The 17,874-nt window shown below is 35.1% G+C and overlaps 3 protein-coding genes across 3 annotated transcripts; all 3 read right to left on the minus strand.

The window, feature by feature from the left end:
• Positions 1-7,576: 7,576 nt before the first annotated feature.
• Positions 7,577-10,416, minus strand: LOC125207451 (uncharacterized). Its single transcript, XM_048106802.2, has 9 exons — positions 9,454-10,416; positions 9,247-9,349; positions 8,907-8,943; positions 8,747-8,816; positions 8,553-8,657; positions 8,306-8,456; positions 8,121-8,203; positions 7,944-8,037; positions 7,577-7,845 (listed from the first exon to the last, which is right to left on the minus strand). The coding sequence occupies exons 1-9, from the start codon at positions 9,482-9,484 to the stop codon at positions 7,773-7,775; spliced, it is 747 nt and encodes a 248-aa protein (XP_047962759.1). The 5' UTR covers positions 9,485-10,416; the 3' UTR covers positions 7,577-7,772.
• Positions 10,417-11,655: 1,239 nt separating this feature from the next.
• On the minus strand, positions 11,656-14,222 carry LOC125207163 (putative cytochrome c oxidase subunit 5b-like). The gene is made up of 6 exons (XM_048106389.2): positions 13,893-14,222; positions 13,598-13,680; positions 13,451-13,501; positions 13,116-13,182; positions 12,947-13,026; positions 11,656-12,059 (listed from the first exon to the last, which is right to left on the minus strand). Exons 1-6 carry the CDS (start codon positions 14,038-14,040, stop codon positions 11,988-11,990), a joined length of 501 nt encoding a protein of 166 aa, XP_047962346.1. The 5' UTR covers positions 14,041-14,222; the 3' UTR covers positions 11,656-11,987.
• Positions 14,223-14,773: 551 nt separating this feature from the next.
• On the minus strand, positions 14,774-17,874 carry LOC125207162 (cytochrome P450 734A1-like). Its single transcript, XM_048106388.2, has 5 exons — positions 17,512-17,874; positions 16,462-16,685; positions 16,131-16,381; positions 15,409-15,802; positions 14,774-15,334 (listed from the first exon to the last, which is right to left on the minus strand). Exons 1-5 carry the CDS (start codon positions 17,792-17,794, stop codon positions 14,903-14,905), a joined length of 1,584 nt encoding a protein of 527 aa, XP_047962345.1. The 5' UTR covers positions 17,795-17,874; the 3' UTR covers positions 14,774-14,902.

Raw genomic sequence — 17,874 nt, forward strand, 5'->3', positions numbered from 1 at the left:
TTTGGAGATCTAACTCACTTCTCAACAATTGAAGAATTCCCTTGTGATATGTAATGAAGGTGAAGCACCACACCCCTATTTATACATACTACTAAAAATACTGGTGGAAATCATTGATATAATATTATGTGAATAAATTTATTGTTAGATTGCAATCATCATTATTTTACGATCTTAATTACATAAATATGTGATAAATTACAATATTACGTTAATTTGTGGTAAACATGAAAGCAATAAAAATAAAAACTAGAGTTAAACAAGTGAACAACAAAAAATTAAATTACAATATTACATTAATTCTTTGATATTTTATGATATTATATTTATACATCTATTGTTATATTGCAGTTATCTTTAATTTATGATCTTAAATCGAATAAATTTATGCAGAAATAAATATATAGTCTATTACAATATTACATTAATTCTATTGACATTTTATGGAGGAAATGTTGAAATTAAATTGCTGGGCCGAGGTCATACGCCTCAGGCCTCAACGTGGCCTTTTCCACGTATCTCAGAGTGTTTAAGCAGTAGAGAGCAATTAATTATAATCCTATATTATTTCGATGAAATATTTTGTAGAATTTTATGAAAGAGGAGTATGAGGAATGGACTGAATAGTAATAGTAAACTATTAGAATAATTTATCATCAAACTGGGAACTAGAATATTCCAAAGGTATAACTAGTAAGTTACTCTCTACTTGGAGATTACATTAAAGAAATAGTAGTAATCTAAAACATAAATATTTATATAGAAAATTAATAATGACTATGTAGCAACATGATGATTTTAATGGGTCGAGAACTACGTAAGAGCATCCGCAGCGGGATGTTGTCCGTCCGTGCCAGCGGCACGGACCCCCGCCGTCCGCCAATGCAGCCCGTCTGTTCGTGCCAGCGGCACGGCGCTGCTCTTAAACAAGAGCACGTCCGTGCCGCTGAGCAGCCTTACGTGGCAGCTCCTGATGCCGTTGGCAAATTGATTTTTTTCTTTTTTTTAAAAAAAAAAATAATCAAAATTAATTAAAAAAATGTTTTTAAATAAAAAAAATATTTTTCCACTTCCCAATAAATTATATCCGTTTTCTACACACTTTTAATTTATTTTTAAATTTTTTTCCCCAAAATTCACATTTTGATCATCTATAAATACCCTCACTTCAACACAAAAAAAATCCCACCATACTACACAATTCTCATCTATTCTATCATCAATTTTCTCATCTTTTTTCTCATCAATTCTCATCTATTTTCTCATCTTTTTTCTCTTATGCTCTCATCTAAATTCCCACCACACTACACAATGTCCGACTCCGGCGATCACCCCTCCGGCTCCCGCGGTTAGAACCACGATTGGTTAGGCTCCAAGCCATTTCCTAGTCCGGAAACGCAATTTTCGGCCCCTCCTCAAACCCAAGGTTCTCAAGTTCTGGGTGGCTTCCGGCCTTACCCGGTGGACGACCAAGATGCCCACGATGGGCGGGTGGGCACCCGAACCCGAATCGGGAGGGAGCTCTACTCCTACTCCTCCTACTCGTGGTACCCGCACCCCGTACACTCCGGATGAGATGATGCAGATGTTCAAAGCCTACTTGGCAGTCTCTGAAGATCCGGAAGTTGGCACGAACCAAAGCGGGAAACGTTTTGGTTTCGCATCACTCGGCTGTACAATGAAACCCGGCCAGGGGGAACCATCTATCGCAATGATTGTATGGTGCGCAATGCCATCTTCAGAGCCAACGACGGAATTGGTAAGTTCCAGGGATATTACCTCCAGGAAGAGCGGTCGGCGGGGAACGGCAAGAGTGAGCTCGACATCATTAGTGCCGCCTTGGCGACCTACCAAACCTTGGAGTTGAAACCGTTCAAGTACCTCAGCTCATGGTAGGAGGCGCACAATCATGAAAAGTATAGGTAGGGGTGGCGTAGTAGCATCCTTTTCCAGCAAACGGTCAAGGTCGGTAGCCCTATCCTACGGCGCCTCGATGATGTGGCTACCTAGCTTGCCGGAACTAACTTGGGTAGCTCCGACGCTGGCCTGAGCCGTTTCCGCCGGCCGCAAGGAAGGAAGAAGGCGACGACCAACCGCCGTCGCGTCACGACTCCATCAGCCCCCGCTCCCGCTCCCTTTGTGCCACCTCAACCCCCGACCAACTCGTTGTGGACCCTCTTGGGTCAACTCAATACGACCGATAAGCCTAACATGACTCCCAACCAACTTGCAACACATGTGGCATTGATACGGGGTGTCAAGAGAACATTGGGGATAGAGGACTAGTCTTCCACGGGGGTATTTTTAAGTCTTTAATTATGTAGTTTTTAATTTGTAGGATTTTAATTATGTATTTTTTTATTTTCTAGAATTTTAATTATGTATTTTTATTTTTTAGGATTTTAATTATGTAATTTTTATTTTTTAGGATTTTAATTATGTAATTTTTATTTTTTAATATATTTTTATAATGTAGAAATGTTTTTAGTAATTGAAGTATTTAAATTGAATAATAGAATGGTGGGACCCTTAAGTTTATCCTTGCGAAAGAGCACGACTATGTGTGTTGTGCTCTTGCCTAAGGACAGGGAATAAAAGTGGGTTCGGGTCCACCTTCATACTCTTATTTAAGAGCACAGATGGGGATGCTCTAATCGTAAATCCTAAAACTGAAAAACCGTATTTAGCCAGTATATGATATGTGCACTCTCATCGTAAGGCGAAAGATAGGTGTCCGATCCTACAACACGAAGACGAGCAAAATGACTCAAAAGTCCTTAAGATATCATTACTTGTATTTAGGAACATATATTTTGATAAATTTAGAAGTACCCTTCATATGTCTGGTATTCTGGTAAAATATATATTGAAAACCGGACGAGTTAAGAGACTGTTGGGCATATCCATTTTCTCTTCATCATAAAGTTAAATTTTTATAGAAAATGTTTGGCAGGGAACATGTAGCCTTAGAACAAATAGCGGTATTATGTTATGTGCTTACATTAGGAAGATTGAGTCGTAGCAAGTTTGATTTCCAACTGCAAAATTAGATATACTTACCTTATGTTTACTTTCAAGAAAGAAACAATGCATTATTGAATGGTCAAACTACTAATGCTCACTCTTTTCCAATAAAAAAAAAAAAAAAAAAGGAAACAAAGGTTTGTGTTAGAGCTAGAGTTCAGAATGCATTTGTGGATGAAGAACACATGCAAGATTTGTTGTGTTAACCTAAGAAAAATTAAGAAGGAAATTAAATAGATTTTTGTACAACCAAATACTAGTGTAGATTAGATGAGATGTATGCATGAGGTTTTGTGTATTGTTATGAAAATACACATAAAAAAAATACTTAAATTTAGATAATGCATATTGCAATTTTATATGACCACATATTTCTTTTCCCTCGTATCATATCTTTAATTTATGATATGATAATTTGTTTTTCCCTCTATGTATAATGTAATCTTTTAATCTTTACATGGACCCGTCTTCGTCGAGACCATGAAGCCAAACTATTTTGGCCTTATGCTCTCCTATAGGATCAATCACAGATGTTGTGTTGACTACATCCACATAAAGGAAACAGAGAATAGATGTTATTCAGATTACAGAGTTATGTGCTCAGCGGCAAACTATACAGATTCAAGACATACTAACATTAAATGATTTGATAAACTCGTTGGACATGCCCCTATAAAAGACATGATAAGGAATGCAAATTCCAAGGATTGAAGGAGTGGAGTTTGATATTCATCTAGTACTCCATAGCTTACAATACGACGTTGAGAATTAATGACTTCTGGAATGCTCTGTTTTTCCTCTATACATAAAAACTTCGATTTTCGAGCTTCTCTCAAACCTACATCACTCAACATTTCATGCATTTTGCATGATTTAAGCTTCCCACAATGTCTGCGTTCTTCAACTATATATATAGGCATATTTTTATCAACAAGTACATCTATATACTCTGCTAGTCTTTTCCAAACACTTCCCATTAATTGATAAGGTAAGAGATTCGAATCAAACCGTCTTCATCATGATTTCTCTTACAGAGAAAACATAATTTGAAGTGCACTGACAGATTATTATAACTCAGGTATAATATTTGCAAGCATCTTTGTTATCATCTAAATTCACAATTGAACTTTAAATCTTTTTTATACAATTCTCAACTTTCTCTTATTCGTTCAGAATTTGATAAGAGTCCACCTATTACAACAATTGCCAATTGAAGTCCTTTACCAAGCTTCCAACTCAAGACGGCAACTTTCTTCCCCGAACACGGTCTTGGAAAATAGATTCCAACTAGCATACTCATCCAATAATTACATATCAAGACCACTCAAATAGTTAAATAGAGATGTTAAGTTCAATAGTATTATAGTCACCACTATTCTACTGCCATCTCTATTATCGGGGAAGAATCTCCTAACCCCATCCCATACTTTAATATCCCACGTATCATCTTCCATCACAATAATATACCTCATTCCTATCAAATATTACTGTAATCCTAATTCATCTTTACTCAAATCATATATCTTCCCCTTGCCTACTTGAACAAGATCTTATATAAGAATTGCTCGTGCAATATACTCTTGAGAAATTGTAGACTATATGCAGTGACGGATCCAGAAAATCAAACAAGCCGGGGCTGAAAATATTAAAAACAATTACTCTATACTATTATTAATATTAAAATATTTAATTGTAAATGTAATGACTGCATAACTTTTACGACACATAAGATGATAACTGTTCTCGTAGTCCTTGTCACTATTTATGTTTTTCGCATTAGATTTAACACTTGCAACATTAATTATTTGTTGGTTCACAATTGAATTCGGTTTTGAATTAATACTATTAGTTGGAGCACTTGCAGTTGAATATAATTAATAAGAGTAAAATTCTTAGATAATACTCCCTCTGGCCCATTAAATTAAAATATTTGGTTTTTGACATATGAATTTTTGTAGTATTGTTTTGTGAATTAACAAAGAAAGAGTAAAGTAAGAGAGATGAAAAGTAGAAAAAGTGTTGTTTCTATCATAAAAAAGATTTCTTTTTTGTTGGAATAATTCAAAAAGAAAAATATTTTATTTTTAATGTGACATAAAAAGGAAGATGAAATATATATTCACATACTAATAAATTTAGTTATTAATATTCTAATACTCGCACTAATACATATAATTTTGCACAAATTCTAGTTCTACAAGAGGTGTTGGGGCCAAAATTTTTATAAAAAGCATGGGACGTATTGCACTATTGATTCAAATAAGATTATTTTAGTTGATAAATTATTAATATATTCATACCCATCAAATTCTTACCTAAATTATTGGTGACGGCGCGGCTGCAAGTCTTATCGAGTGAAAACTGATTTGGGGTAATTATGTAAAAAACATGATCAGTTTTTTATAATCTGAATGTAAAAGCAGTCCAACAAATAAATATATGGCCCAAGATTAATAAGCCCGAGTCTTTTGTTCTCCAACCTAATTCAATTTTGCAGAATCAGCGGCGCTTGCAGTGGAACTCCCTGAGTATGGACGGTTGGTGTGCAAGGCTCGTTCTGGGGCGGAGGCCGGTCGGAGAGCGGCGGTATAAGGGGAAATAGGGGTTCGGTGCCTATGTAGATCCGTCACTGACTATATGCACAAACAACAAAATGATGGTGGACGAGTGGACTTACATAGTTATTTCTAGCGAGAGTAGTATTGCCTATCCCACCCATTCCAACAATCTGGAAAATTTGGAGATGGGGTTCTCCTCCAATGATCATCAAAACGTTATATATCAGAATGACTTGAAAGTCGCACGGTGCGTGCGAATCAAGCTGAGCCTTATGCAGACCGGTATTTAACAAGTAATAAACAATTTTATTGTTTGTTATAAATTGTAAAAGACCTTGATAAAATTGAATGGAGTATGGTTTCTACTCCATCTCTTGATCGAACATGAATTTGATTAACGATATAGGACTCAATCACATCTTCAGCATCGTAAGCTGCTTCTGGAATGCGACTCACCCAACATCTGCTTTAGTATAGCCACGGTGGGGAGAATAGCTTTCCAGAAATTTTTGAAGGGAAACAATTAGTTTAATGAGATATTCAAGCTGTTTTTGGCAGATGGAAATAAGAGGGTGTGGATGTGTTTGAAGTTGATCAATAATTTACATAATAGAAACTAAATCTCCATAGACAGCCATTTCTTACAAACATAACTTAACTAATATCCAACTTGAAGATACAATGTGTGTCCCTAGTTTTTGACGATGACTGGCGAAAACGAGCCAAAAACATTGTGTGTTGAATGACTTGAAATTTGCACGATGCTTGCGAATCGACACGACTGCGATGATGTGCAATAGTTTCTGACCATCTGACATCGTTTACAGGACAAAAGACTTACTGTTTATTCGAGTTTAATTTTAATTTTATAAGTTTTGTTTTAGTTTTTTTTGGGTCCCTAGGATTTTCTAAACGATTCAGTTTTTTATTAATAAATTTTTTTTCAAGAAACTAGTTTATTAAATGGACATAAATAGCCTTAGATTTTAAATTTTTTTAAAAAGGGTAGAAATGTCCTAAAAATATCCAAAAGGACTAAAAATGCGATCACCCTCGTTGTCAAGATACTATTGGTGCTAATAAAATTTACTAGGTATTGCAAAAGTCCAAATGCAATTGTATAGTGACCATTTAAATAATAGATAAAGCTCAAATATATTTTTAATTCATCTTGCTTTATACTCTCTCCGTTTGCAAATAGGAGTCATGTTTTTTTTTATTTTGGTCGTCCGCAAATAGGAGTTTCGATTCATAATTACTCTAAGTGACAAAGAAGTCTCACATTCCACTAACTCAATTCACTCACATATCATTTAAAATTAATATATATAAGTGAGACTCATATTCCACTAACTTTCTTTCACCCACTTTTCTTAACATTTCTTAAAACTCGTGTCGGAAATAAATGAGACTCTTATTCGCGGATGAAGGGAGTACTTCGTTGATTTAACGTTAATTCTTTAACATTTTGCTATTCTAAATACCAAACGTAAAATCGAACCTTTTCTTGATCATCTAGAAAACGTCCAATACTCCTTTAATCGGCAAAGAAAACAATTTGGCTAGATGTTCGACGTCCTTTCGTGAACAACCTAAAAGATAGAAACTGGCGGGACGTCGTGTCCAGTCCTAACATCAAATATAAATCTAAATTATTTGAGTTATTTCGTGGAAGGGAGTGGAGTGGAGTGGAGATGGAGATTTTTCTCGATCAAATTGTGGCTTTGTTATTGGTGTTTATACTTGGGACGGGGTGAGTTGAATGGAGAGTGGAGAAAAATTAAGGAAGTAAGAAAAAAACTGTAAATTTCCCATAATAATTATGTTGATAAACATTGTACACATGGTTGAATCTATTATGAATTTTAGTTGCTTTATTAATTTTATCAAAACGAAATTTATATCTAACTTTTAATAATTGTATTCAAATACTAATAAAGTAAGAACCGAATATTTTTTGAGAAAATCTTTAATATTATTGTGTACCCAAATACTCATATCAAAGCCAATAAAAGCATATAGTAGAAGATAAACCACTAATTACATTGCACATTTGCAAGCCACATCTCTTGCTACAAATCTACAGCACTATCCTTTTATTTTCCCAATTTTAATGAGTTAGAGTTGAGTCGAGTCGAGTGAAGTCAAGTCGAATCGAGTAACCCTCACAAACCAATAGCACCCTAAATCCTAAAACCTCATGGCCATATTTAGCCAGTTGCTAACATCTTCCATCTCTCTAGGCACAGTATAGTGTCCAATCCTACAACATCAAGACGAGCAAAATGACTCAAAAGCCCTTGAGAGATATCATTACTTCTATTTTTATGAAAAATATAGTAGTAATAAATTTAGAAGTACCCTTCATATGTCTTGTAAGATAGATTTCGAAAACCGGACATGCGAAGAGATTGGTATGATATGTCGCCATGTTTGTGAGGAACAACTTCATCACCTATTCAAAAGAACAAATTAGTGAATAAAATTTTTTCTTGATAAAATGATTTTGGAAGAAAAAGATAAAGTAGACTTATGTACAAAGTCCGTGAGATAGGAAGATCGGGAGAGAGGCAGCTCGCCTAGCTGCCTCGCCCGATCTATCAATCTTGCTAGCCATGCTCCTGCAAGGGCAAAATGGTCAACATTTTAGTAACACATACAAATAGTTTGGACAAGGTAGAAATCTTATTGAGTCATTTCTTTCTTGATCATAGAAACCAAACCTAGCTCCGGGAAGCCAACCACTGAGGCCGAGAACGGCCCTCAAAGTGATAGGGTAAGCGCGGCCGTTCTCATATGTGCCACGAGCAAAGCAAGTTGCAGAGTAGAGAGCTGTTGCAGCTCCCATGCTAAAGCCTCCAACACCAAGCTTGACTGCAAACAGACATAACAAGGCAAAGATCATCTCAAAACACGCGTTTTTGGATGTCAAAATCACATGAAGAAAACTAGATTAGTAGAGACTCTTACTGCCAGCAGGCTCAGTTGAGAGCAAGTTAGCTACGTGTGCTGCTGAGGCATCTAAGCCTTCCAAGTCATCCGAACTTTCTTCAGACAGCTCTCCCATATCGAACCCTGACACACCATAAACCATGCTAGATTGTCAGTTTAAGCTGCATAATATGATATAAAATTGATTAATTTGATCTGTTTTTTGCCCTTACATGCTGTGCAAGGAAATCCACCTAGTAAAGTAACGGGGCGAGTTGGAGCAGTGGGGCATATCCATTTTATCTTCATCATAAAGTTCAAAATTTAAAAGTTAGGACAATGTTTGGTAAGAAACATAAAGCCTTAGAAGAGATACAATGATTATGTGCTTACATTAGGAAGAGGGAGGCTTTCCAAGAGTTGTGACCAGCTGCAAAAAGAGATACATAATGAAAATGAGTAGCAAGAGGCTTAAATTTTTTGTGTACAACCAAATAGTGTAGATAGGATGAAATGGTGCATGCATGAGGCTTTTGTGAATTGTGCTTTTGTTATGAAAAAACCCACCCAAAAACAACTTTTAGATAATGCATATTCCAATTTTCAGACAAGAAATATGAAAAAAATACATTTCCCTTTCTCTCATATCCTATGTCTATGAAGACATCACAAAGAAATGGCAATATGTTGTTTCCTTTATATAATGTAAGGTGGTCTAATTTTTAATCTTTACCTGGACCCGTTGTCACCGAGACCATGGAGCCAAACTATCGTGGCCTGGTGTTTTCCTCTTGGCTTAACCACATATGTACCTCCAAATTCAAATGTTCTTCTACCTGAATTTGCACAACAAATTTGAGCCAAAACAGTTCATTGTGATGAGATAACACAAAATGCAGACATGAAATGAAATATAAAATGGTGGAAAATTTGCACTAACCAGAGCCTGTTGATGAATTTGAGAAGCTCATTTCGGCTATGAAACTTAAGTTCTCAATAGTTGAAGAATTCCCTTGTGATATGTAATGAAGTTGAGGAACCACACCCCTATTTATACACTCAAAAAGTGGTGGAAAATGAAATTGAAATGTATGTGTGAACCAGCTCTGCACATTGCCTAAAATCTCAAAAATAGAGGGAGTAGGGTAGGGTAGGGGGGAGGTATCTAAGCCTATGAGTGGTAAGGACAAGGACCAAATGAATGGAATCTTTAAGCAGCAAAGAGCAATGAGTTAATTAATCAAAACAACAAAAGCTAAAAAGAAAAATAGCAGATTTTAATAACATACAATACTCTACTTCCTCTGTTACAAATAGTAGTTCAAGTTCATCTTACTGTCACATATATACATGTGGCATGTTGTTTGTATAAGAGTTTGTAATAGAAAAATCTTAAGAGTAATTAGGTTTGGAGGGAGGGTTGTAGATGTGCACATTTGAAAAGAATCTGTGCTTCTTGGCAGTGGCTTGATATAAAGCAGATCTACTACTACTATTACTTGTATACAACTTCAAGAATTTTACTCTAAACAACAAAGGAATAATTCAATTTGTGGCAAGAAGATAAAACACATATCTCTATGATCATTTGTTTATATATTTTTGATGACTGATGGATGCCCATTTTCTTGAATGTCATGTTTAACTGTCCAAGCTATCAACAGATGCAAATAAAAATTGTAGGGGTGTCTGCTGTTTTCCTAAATAAGATTGGTTTTTTAAATACAACATGCAAAAGAATATGGAATTTTGAGGTACATAATCTAAGTAAAGATTGTTGGTTAGGCTAGCTAGTACATTTCAATGGCTGTAATGAAAACTGGGAAGTAATAGAAAAAAGCTTGAAAACTTTTCATTTCCAAACCAACTTTTCATTCTCCCTTGTTTGCCACTTTTCACTTGGCATATTTTGTCTAAATATTCATTATAGATTTTGTATTCTTCAAGGACAATAGGTGTACAAGTTTTGTATTTGGTTCTGTTGATAGGAAATCTCCAAATATTGGATTTCAGTGCATGACAACTTGTCTCCAAAATCAACAGGACACCTCTCTATTGTTGATAGTGTAGCATCTTCATGATACAATCATTGAATATATATATATGAATGTATTTGATACTAATTTCAACGAGTATTCTTGCTTATAATGATATTATTGGAAATTGAAGTAAAATATCAACTTTTAAATGGAAAAAATTGGGATACACAATCTGGTTAGGTCATTGAGAAAGAATATTTGCAAGGGACAAAGCTAATTTATGCTAGGCCTAGGCATTAAGAATAGATGTTGAAAACTAGTTTAATGAAATGATACTTCACAATGTCTACGTCTTTATATGAAAAGCTAGTTTATGTTTTCAATGATAACCTATTCTTGTAGGAGTATTGTTTTCCTTGGAACTATTCACAAATCACAAGTATACAAAGAGGTGTACAGAGATATTTTATACATAGTACTATTTATTTAGAAATATCTATCCACAGAGAGGCATGCCATAGGCTTTTTGCTAGCAAATTTCTCACTCGTTTTAGGGGGCTATATTTTAGTATTGTCAACTCCACTATTACCCACTACCATCCAAAGCACAAAGTAGAATCCACATAATTTAGGACAAATATTTATTTTCAGTTTAGAAAATATACTAGAGAGAGACTCATCACCCCATCAATAACAAGATCAGCATTTGAACGATATTTACCGACTAATGAAAGGTGGAGAATATAAAAGAAAGTAGGTACAGAGTGAAAATAGTTTAATAAGGATTAAGTGGGATATTAGCAAAATAAATTCTCCATTAAACCATCTATCCTTATAATACAACCAAAGAATAAATTAACCTCTTGTCCCTTTTGAATCGATTCCAGTTGTATGATCCCATTATGCAATTCAATATTACAATGATCAATTTCTTGTTGTCAAAGTAACTCAATCACAATCCCTAAGAAAACAAAATTCAACTTTCAGAACATTGTTTAGTAGCAATCATATTTAATTAATTTACTGAGCATAAAAACATCACTTCAAATATAGGCCAAAATGCGCTATTGAATTTATAGTACTACTTTCATAAAGCGCATATATGACTAGGCAGCATAACCAGCTATGGAATTTTAAAAAATAAACCAATTTAGGAAAGGAAATAAAAACAAATTTGCCAAAATATTTTTGCAATCCATCTGAAAGTTCTGCACAATAGCAGAACAACAAAATGTAACTACATTGAACTAAATGTTGTCAGCAATTATTGTATCCTCAATGGTTTGAAATCCATAATTTATATGGATCACCTTCCCATGTTTTATATCCCAAAAAAAAAGGTGAGGAGAAATAGGTTCAATTGTTGCCAAAGCAACAAGGCCATAGTGAAAGCAGTTCGTTTCGAAAACCAATGAGCTTCAAAACCTGAAGAATATTACAAAACTCCTCATCCTGTCACCAGATCTTATTCTGGCAGCAAATATGCCGACTATCTTCAGTGGTGGTGATCGTGATCATCTTCGTCTCCATGTCCATCAGGAGGTCCACCCGGGCCCACCACTTCCAACTGTGGACAAGGAAAATTTGTGAACATTTTGATGGAAACAAAGCATTTAGAACATGGATGTTCAGATGCTAAATGTGATACAAATTAACATAACAAGACTTGACTTGTTGAAGTAAAGCCTATCTATTATTCAGGTGTTCATGATTATAGATAAGCTGAGCTAAATCTAAACTGAATCTCTAAACACACACAGCAAAGCAATAGGTTTATCATCGAGTCTATCCCACACCTTGGCAGCAAACAAAGAATCATGGGCAAGAAGAAGATGCAAAAGAAACTAAGTTAAACAAGTGGCTTTCACTAGAAATGAGCATATTTCTTAATACAGTATGAATCAAGAAAAAATTCTTCGTTATAATTTATTTGGTTCAATAAAATTTTACTGTAAAACATGATGAATTTAAGCCATGAACAAAGAAAAAATACAATCCAAAAGATGTCCAAAGATGTGTAAAGCTTAGGTAAGTTGATGTTGTCAACCATGCATCTAGAATCATCTAAAGACTAGACAATATGTAATTTATATACATAAAAAAAACAGGTACCAGCTGACTATCCCTCATTAGTCATTTCCACCCAATCATTTGCATCTTGTTCCAGTGTAAAGCAATTGAAGCAAAGACATATTTGTGATTTCAAAATTTTCCTCTAATTTGTCTATCCAGACAAGTTAGAACTTACATTTAGCAATTTCTATGTAAGAAGTATCAACATGGTTATAGAAATGTGAATAATCTTAGAATCGCAATATGGACGGTTGACCATATGTAGTTATTACTGATCTGTCAAGCTTTCTTGAATCAGGTGTTATGACATTAAAAAAGACACCAAAACAATTTAGCATCTTTAACAAATAAACATTATTTGGTGAAGCTAACCAGACTTACCGTAAAATACTGTGAGCATACTGGGCATTCATGCGGCTTGCCCTTCTCTAGCCAAAACCAAACAACATCATGCTCATCCTCTGTAGAGTTTTGGGCACAGAATAGATTATCACTATCCAAAAACAGAGGTAAACAAAACAAAAGGTGAAAACACATAACAAAGACTTACCGCCTTCGCCACCAGGGCATCCCACAATTCTTTTGCCGTAATAAGACTTAATCACGGCAGGGGCTTCCTGCAGGAAAGGAAAAAGTAGATATACCGACTCTCTGTTAGGCGCATTTCACAGTAAGGCATGAAACATAATAGACATTCTTTAAGAAGACAATTGAGTGTGTAATTGAGCATACACAAGCAATCAATTCTATACTAGAGAGACAGAATCTCAAAAGATAATAGCTACAATATCATACTAGTTCTGAATTCTGATAGCTAAGGAAAAATAATTCCAACATAGAACATGAAACGAATTTGAAAGGAAATTCATACGAAACAATGCTGACCTTCGTTCCAAAGGGACCCGAGGGGTGGTTGATTTCGAGAATGTCCTTTCCCTAATTAAAAAGGATTCAATACAAATTGTGAGAAAATTATTACTCCATATGTTATTGCTAAAAGCAAAAACATGTAGCCAGAGATAAAATACTAACTTGAAGCTCAGCTTCCAACTCCTCTCGCTCGTGACCAGTAGCGATGGGCACAACATCTTCCACTCTCAATGCAGAAGCATTCCCTATTCATTTATGAAAAATTAATCACCCAAAAATCGAATATCATAATAATCGCGGAATCACAATCATATGCCCCAATCTAAATCGACAGAGCTATAAATTTCATATGTACCAATCCAAATCTACATAGCTATAGAATTTCATATGTACTACCAATCTAAATCTACAGAAGTACTATGAAATTAAAAATTTAGGGTTAGGCGGAGGCACCAACCAGATGCAGAGAAATGTCGATAGGAGGCGGCGGATGGTCGGAGGAAATTCCTTGGAGCGGCCGAAGACGCGGCGGCGCATCGGACAGGCCTGGATGCGAATCGGCCTGGTTCGAGCGATCGTAGCTGAATCGCGAGCCTTCTCCACATGATTCTGGTTGGAATGTGGTATTGAAAGGCGGCCGTTGGATCAACAACAACAAGATCGAATCACTCTCTCTGATTTCTCCAAGGGAGACGACAGTAGAATCGAATGGGATGGAGATGGCACTTTGGCCGAGTAGGGTAGCTTTGTTTAGCAACTGTAGAGAGAGAATACTATTTTCTTTTTCTTTTTCTTTTTCTTTTTCGGCTTTTTAATCGAAATGGAAAATAAAATGGGAATTTTTATTTATGTTTTGCTACGTGTTTTTCAATTGGGCCGTCGGATTCTTTATTTAGCGAAGTCGTTAAATTATAATTATGTGTTAATTAAGGAAGTTCATTAGGTACATAAAATCACTATTATTATTTGATTAGTTTTAAATGATTGTTCATGATATGACCTTATTATAAAAAATATATGGAGGTTGAAAAGTAGCTTTAACCATATTAAACCAAAATAAAGTAATTTAAAAAAATGAAGCATGCGAGACAGGTTTACGGATTGAGACCAAGTGATTTGAATCTTTATTTCACCAATAACATAACATGTGGAATACTTTACTCTAAATAAACAATGTACGTATTCTAGTATCGATCGATATAGCATTAAAAAAAGTCATCATTTTACATAAGCAATTAGTTTTCAAGAAACATATATACCGTGGCATGTTCGTTCTCTCTAAATGTTAACGTAGTATTAAATTTTACTAAAACATTGACATGAGATTACCAATACAAGTATACAACAAATCAAAGGAGGAGCAAATCAAATTATTTTCGGGTTTGAAAATTAGAAGGTTAACAAAATTTATAGTTTTTTATTTGACGAATATCATATTACTACTAAATATAATTCAATCCAATTAACCTATTTCGATAACTTTGTAAACACAATAGGTGCACCATGTTGTGGATGGAGTAGCGTCACCACCGAAGGGGTGTGCTGATACATGGGCCCCAGCTTAAGAGAGAAACGCTGAAGAATCATTGCAATAGCTAACTTGGCCTCTAGAATGGCCAGGTTTTGGCCAATGCAACGCCGACCACCCGACCCGAAAGGGAGGTAAGCCAACGGGTGCCCCCCGGCTTGGCTCATACCTTGAGCAAATCTCCTTGGGTTAAAATCTTGTACATCGTCACCCCATAGCGTCGAATCGTGATGAACGGCTATGGTTGGGATAAGAATCTCAGTATCCTTTGGAATGTGGATTCCGCTCAAGTAAACATCTTCTTTAGCCCGTCTGATCATTGCAACAACAGGTGGGTATAATCTCACTGACTCATTTATGATCATTCCCAACTGCATACAAATTATACCAATATAGTTAGTGATTAAAGAAAAATTAAAGTAATTATGAGGTTATTATGCCATACCAATTTGAGGTTTGCAAGATCATCTTTAGTAGGAGGGGCATCACACACCCTGAAAATCTCGTCACGTGCCTCATCCTGCCAATTGCTGTGCATGGCCAAGAGCACCGCCGTCCACGTCAGCATGGCCGACGTGGTGTGCGTGCCAGCGAAGAATATCGTTTTGCACTCCTCTACGACGTCATCGTCGGTAACGGCGGTTGGGTCATTCCGGCGAGGTGATTTGCCGGCGGCGTTCATCATCACCTCCAATAAATCGGTTGGCTGCCGTTCATTTGACCCCTCGTCGTTGCTCCGATCATCGCTTCTTCTTCGGCGATCGATGAGTTTCAGCAAATAATTCCTAATTTCTTTTGATATTCGCCGAGAAACTCTACTTGCTGATGTTGGCAAGAACCTTAAATGTTGATTAATGGGAAAGATTAAAATTATTTAAAATCAATATAAAAATTAAACAAATAATTTATCATACCAGTTGTTTTGCTTAATATTTTGTACATCAGAAATTGTGTAACTGATACTTAGGTTATGTGTGAGCTCAATTAAATTACTAATTAAATTCACTTTCTGATGATTTCTGGTCAAAATTCAACAATTCCATATTCTAGACAATTATTGGCATATTATGTTTGTAATGTAAGTAGAATCATGTAGGCATTTAATTTTAAATATGTCAAGAATATAGTAGTATGACATGTAACATCAATTGCAATAAAAATACATACCTATAACCAGGGATGAAAGCATTTTGATAAGCTTCAGTGGCATGGGCTGTTTGGTGTGCTTGGAGTTTAGAAATTACTAATCCTTCTTCATAGTTCCTCCCAAACGTTATTTTGGTAATTACGTCTTCCAACAAATTTTGGAACCAAACTGATACTTCAATCTCAATTTCCAAACTTCCAATTTTGTTCATGTTTTCAGACAATTTCACCAATGCTTCCTCCATGGTTTTAGCCATTATTGGGGCAATTAGCTACAAATAATTAAGTACAAAAAAGGGGTTATTTAATGGTAATGCAATAGAAAATAGGGAGTAGTAATTAGAATAAACACCTTGAGATTTTCCATGCGAAAAAAGGGCTGCATAATCCTTCTGTGATGAGCCCATTTGTCTCCTTTGAGATTCAACAAACCATCACCTTCAATTCTTTTAACTTGCAATGGTGGATCATATTTCTCAAAATATTGTGATTTTGAGAAAAATATTTCTTTAATTATGGAAGGATCAGATATTGTGAGACGAGGAGTGGGTCCGAACCATATCAGAAACATTTTACCTGAAAAAATATGTGATTAATTATGAAGAAAGCCGAAAATTAAATAAGGGTTTTGACAAATATAATTCAGCAATTAATATATTTGTTGATTAATTTTGTGTCACTACTACGTAACGTTAAGTGAATTGGCCAGAAAAAGTCGCATCGCGTTGACATTAATTATTGATGATATTACATCATGCAGATAAGAATGATTTTATTTCTAACCGAAAAATACTAATTAAGTCGGCTACCATTAATGGATAATACAGACAGAATCATTGAATAAAAATTGTAACCATTACACAATTTTATCACAAGTTTATATATAACAAAGATTTATAGTATAAATCTAGTAAAAGAGATTTCTTGAGAAATGTAACAATCCAAGAAATCAGAATCAAATATACTATGTACTATAATGAATATTGTGTTTCGGTTTAGGAATGTGTTATTTATAGGTGGGGCGTGCGAATATATAGAAAGCAAAGCTACTAAAATTGAAATTATACAATTTATAATCAAATTTTAAAAAAAATTAACCTACTTAAACGAGCAAGAGTCCAAACAAGACAAAAGACTACGCCTCATACACCAAAAGATAGCAAAAAGTCAACTAAACATAATGAAGCCTAACTAAAAGACCAACTCATAAATAATACAAATCTCGCAAAAAAAACACACAAACCAGTAAAACAAACTAAAAAAAATCACTTATTATGAAAGACAAAAGGTCAACTAGATATAACTAGGGCTAAACAAATGACCAGCAACACCAGACTTGCGGAAAAACACACAACCAGCAGAACGAACAATCAAACAAAAGAAAAAAAGAATGAATACATACCATATATCTTCTTCCAAAGATGAATGAAAGAGAGAGCTCTAGGGAAAATGTCATGAGAGAGAGGCATGGATTCAGAAGAAGCCTTCAAACTTAAGATGGAAATCTCTCTCAAATTGCCCAAGAAATACTCGTATCTTGGGCTATTAATCCCTTGTTGCATGAAATGATTCTCAATTCTTGTGGGTATCCACCAAAAATCATGAACCACAACTTTCATCAAGAAAATCAGAAAAAATGATGAAACTATAAAGTACAAAAAGGAATAGAAGAAACCATCTTCCATGCTTGAAACTTTATTTCTTCTTCTTCTTTTTGATGTCTTTTTTTAGGTGGGGACGGGGATGATATACACTTCTTTTGTGG

This window comes from Salvia hispanica, chromosome 6, assembly GCF_029641045.1.
Source record: "Salvia hispanica isolate PSC_SH4W2 chromosome 6, Shi_PSC_v1, whole genome shotgun sequence".
Lineage (NCBI taxonomy): Eukaryota > Viridiplantae > Streptophyta > Magnoliopsida > Lamiales > Lamiaceae > Salvia > Salvia hispanica.

Excerpts from the sequence above, each read along its gene's own strand:
- LOC125207451 (XM_048106802.2), bottom strand. The coding sequence starts at position 9,484 with ATGAGCTTCTCAAATTCATCAACAGGCTCTG. Across the intron at positions 8,944-9,246 it reads CTCGGTGACAACGGGTCCAG|CTGGTCACAACTCTTGGAAA; the intron begins GTAAAGATTAAA and ends CTCTTTTTGCAG. Across the intron at positions 8,658-8,746 it reads TGGATTTCCTTGCACAGCAT|GGTTCGATATGGGAGAGCTG; the intron begins GTAAGGGCAAAA and ends ATGGTGTGTCAG.
- LOC125207163 (XM_048106389.2), bottom strand. The coding sequence starts at position 14,040 with ATGTGGAGAAGGCTCGCGATTCAGCTACGATCGCTCGAACCAGGCCGA. Across the intron at positions 13,681-13,892 it reads TCGACATTTCTCTGCATCTG|GGAATGCTTCTGCATTGAGA; the intron begins GTTGGTGCCTCC and ends ATAAATGAATAG. Across the intron at positions 13,027-13,115 it reads ATGCCCTGGTGGCGAAGGCG|AGGATGAGCATGATGTTGTT; the intron begins GTAAGTCTTTGT and ends AAAACTCTACAG.
- LOC125207162 (XM_048106388.2), bottom strand. The coding sequence starts at position 17,794 with ATGGAAGATGGTTTCTTCTATTCCTTTTTGTACTTTATAGTTTCATCA. Across the intron at positions 16,382-16,461 it reads TTCGCATGGAAAATCTCAAG|CTAATTGCCCCAATAATGGC; the intron begins GTGTTTATTCTA and ends AATTATTTGTAG. Across the intron at positions 15,803-16,130 it reads GCTTTCATCCCTGGTTATAG|GTTCTTGCCAACATCAGCAA; the intron begins GTATGTATTTTT and ends TCAACATTTAAG.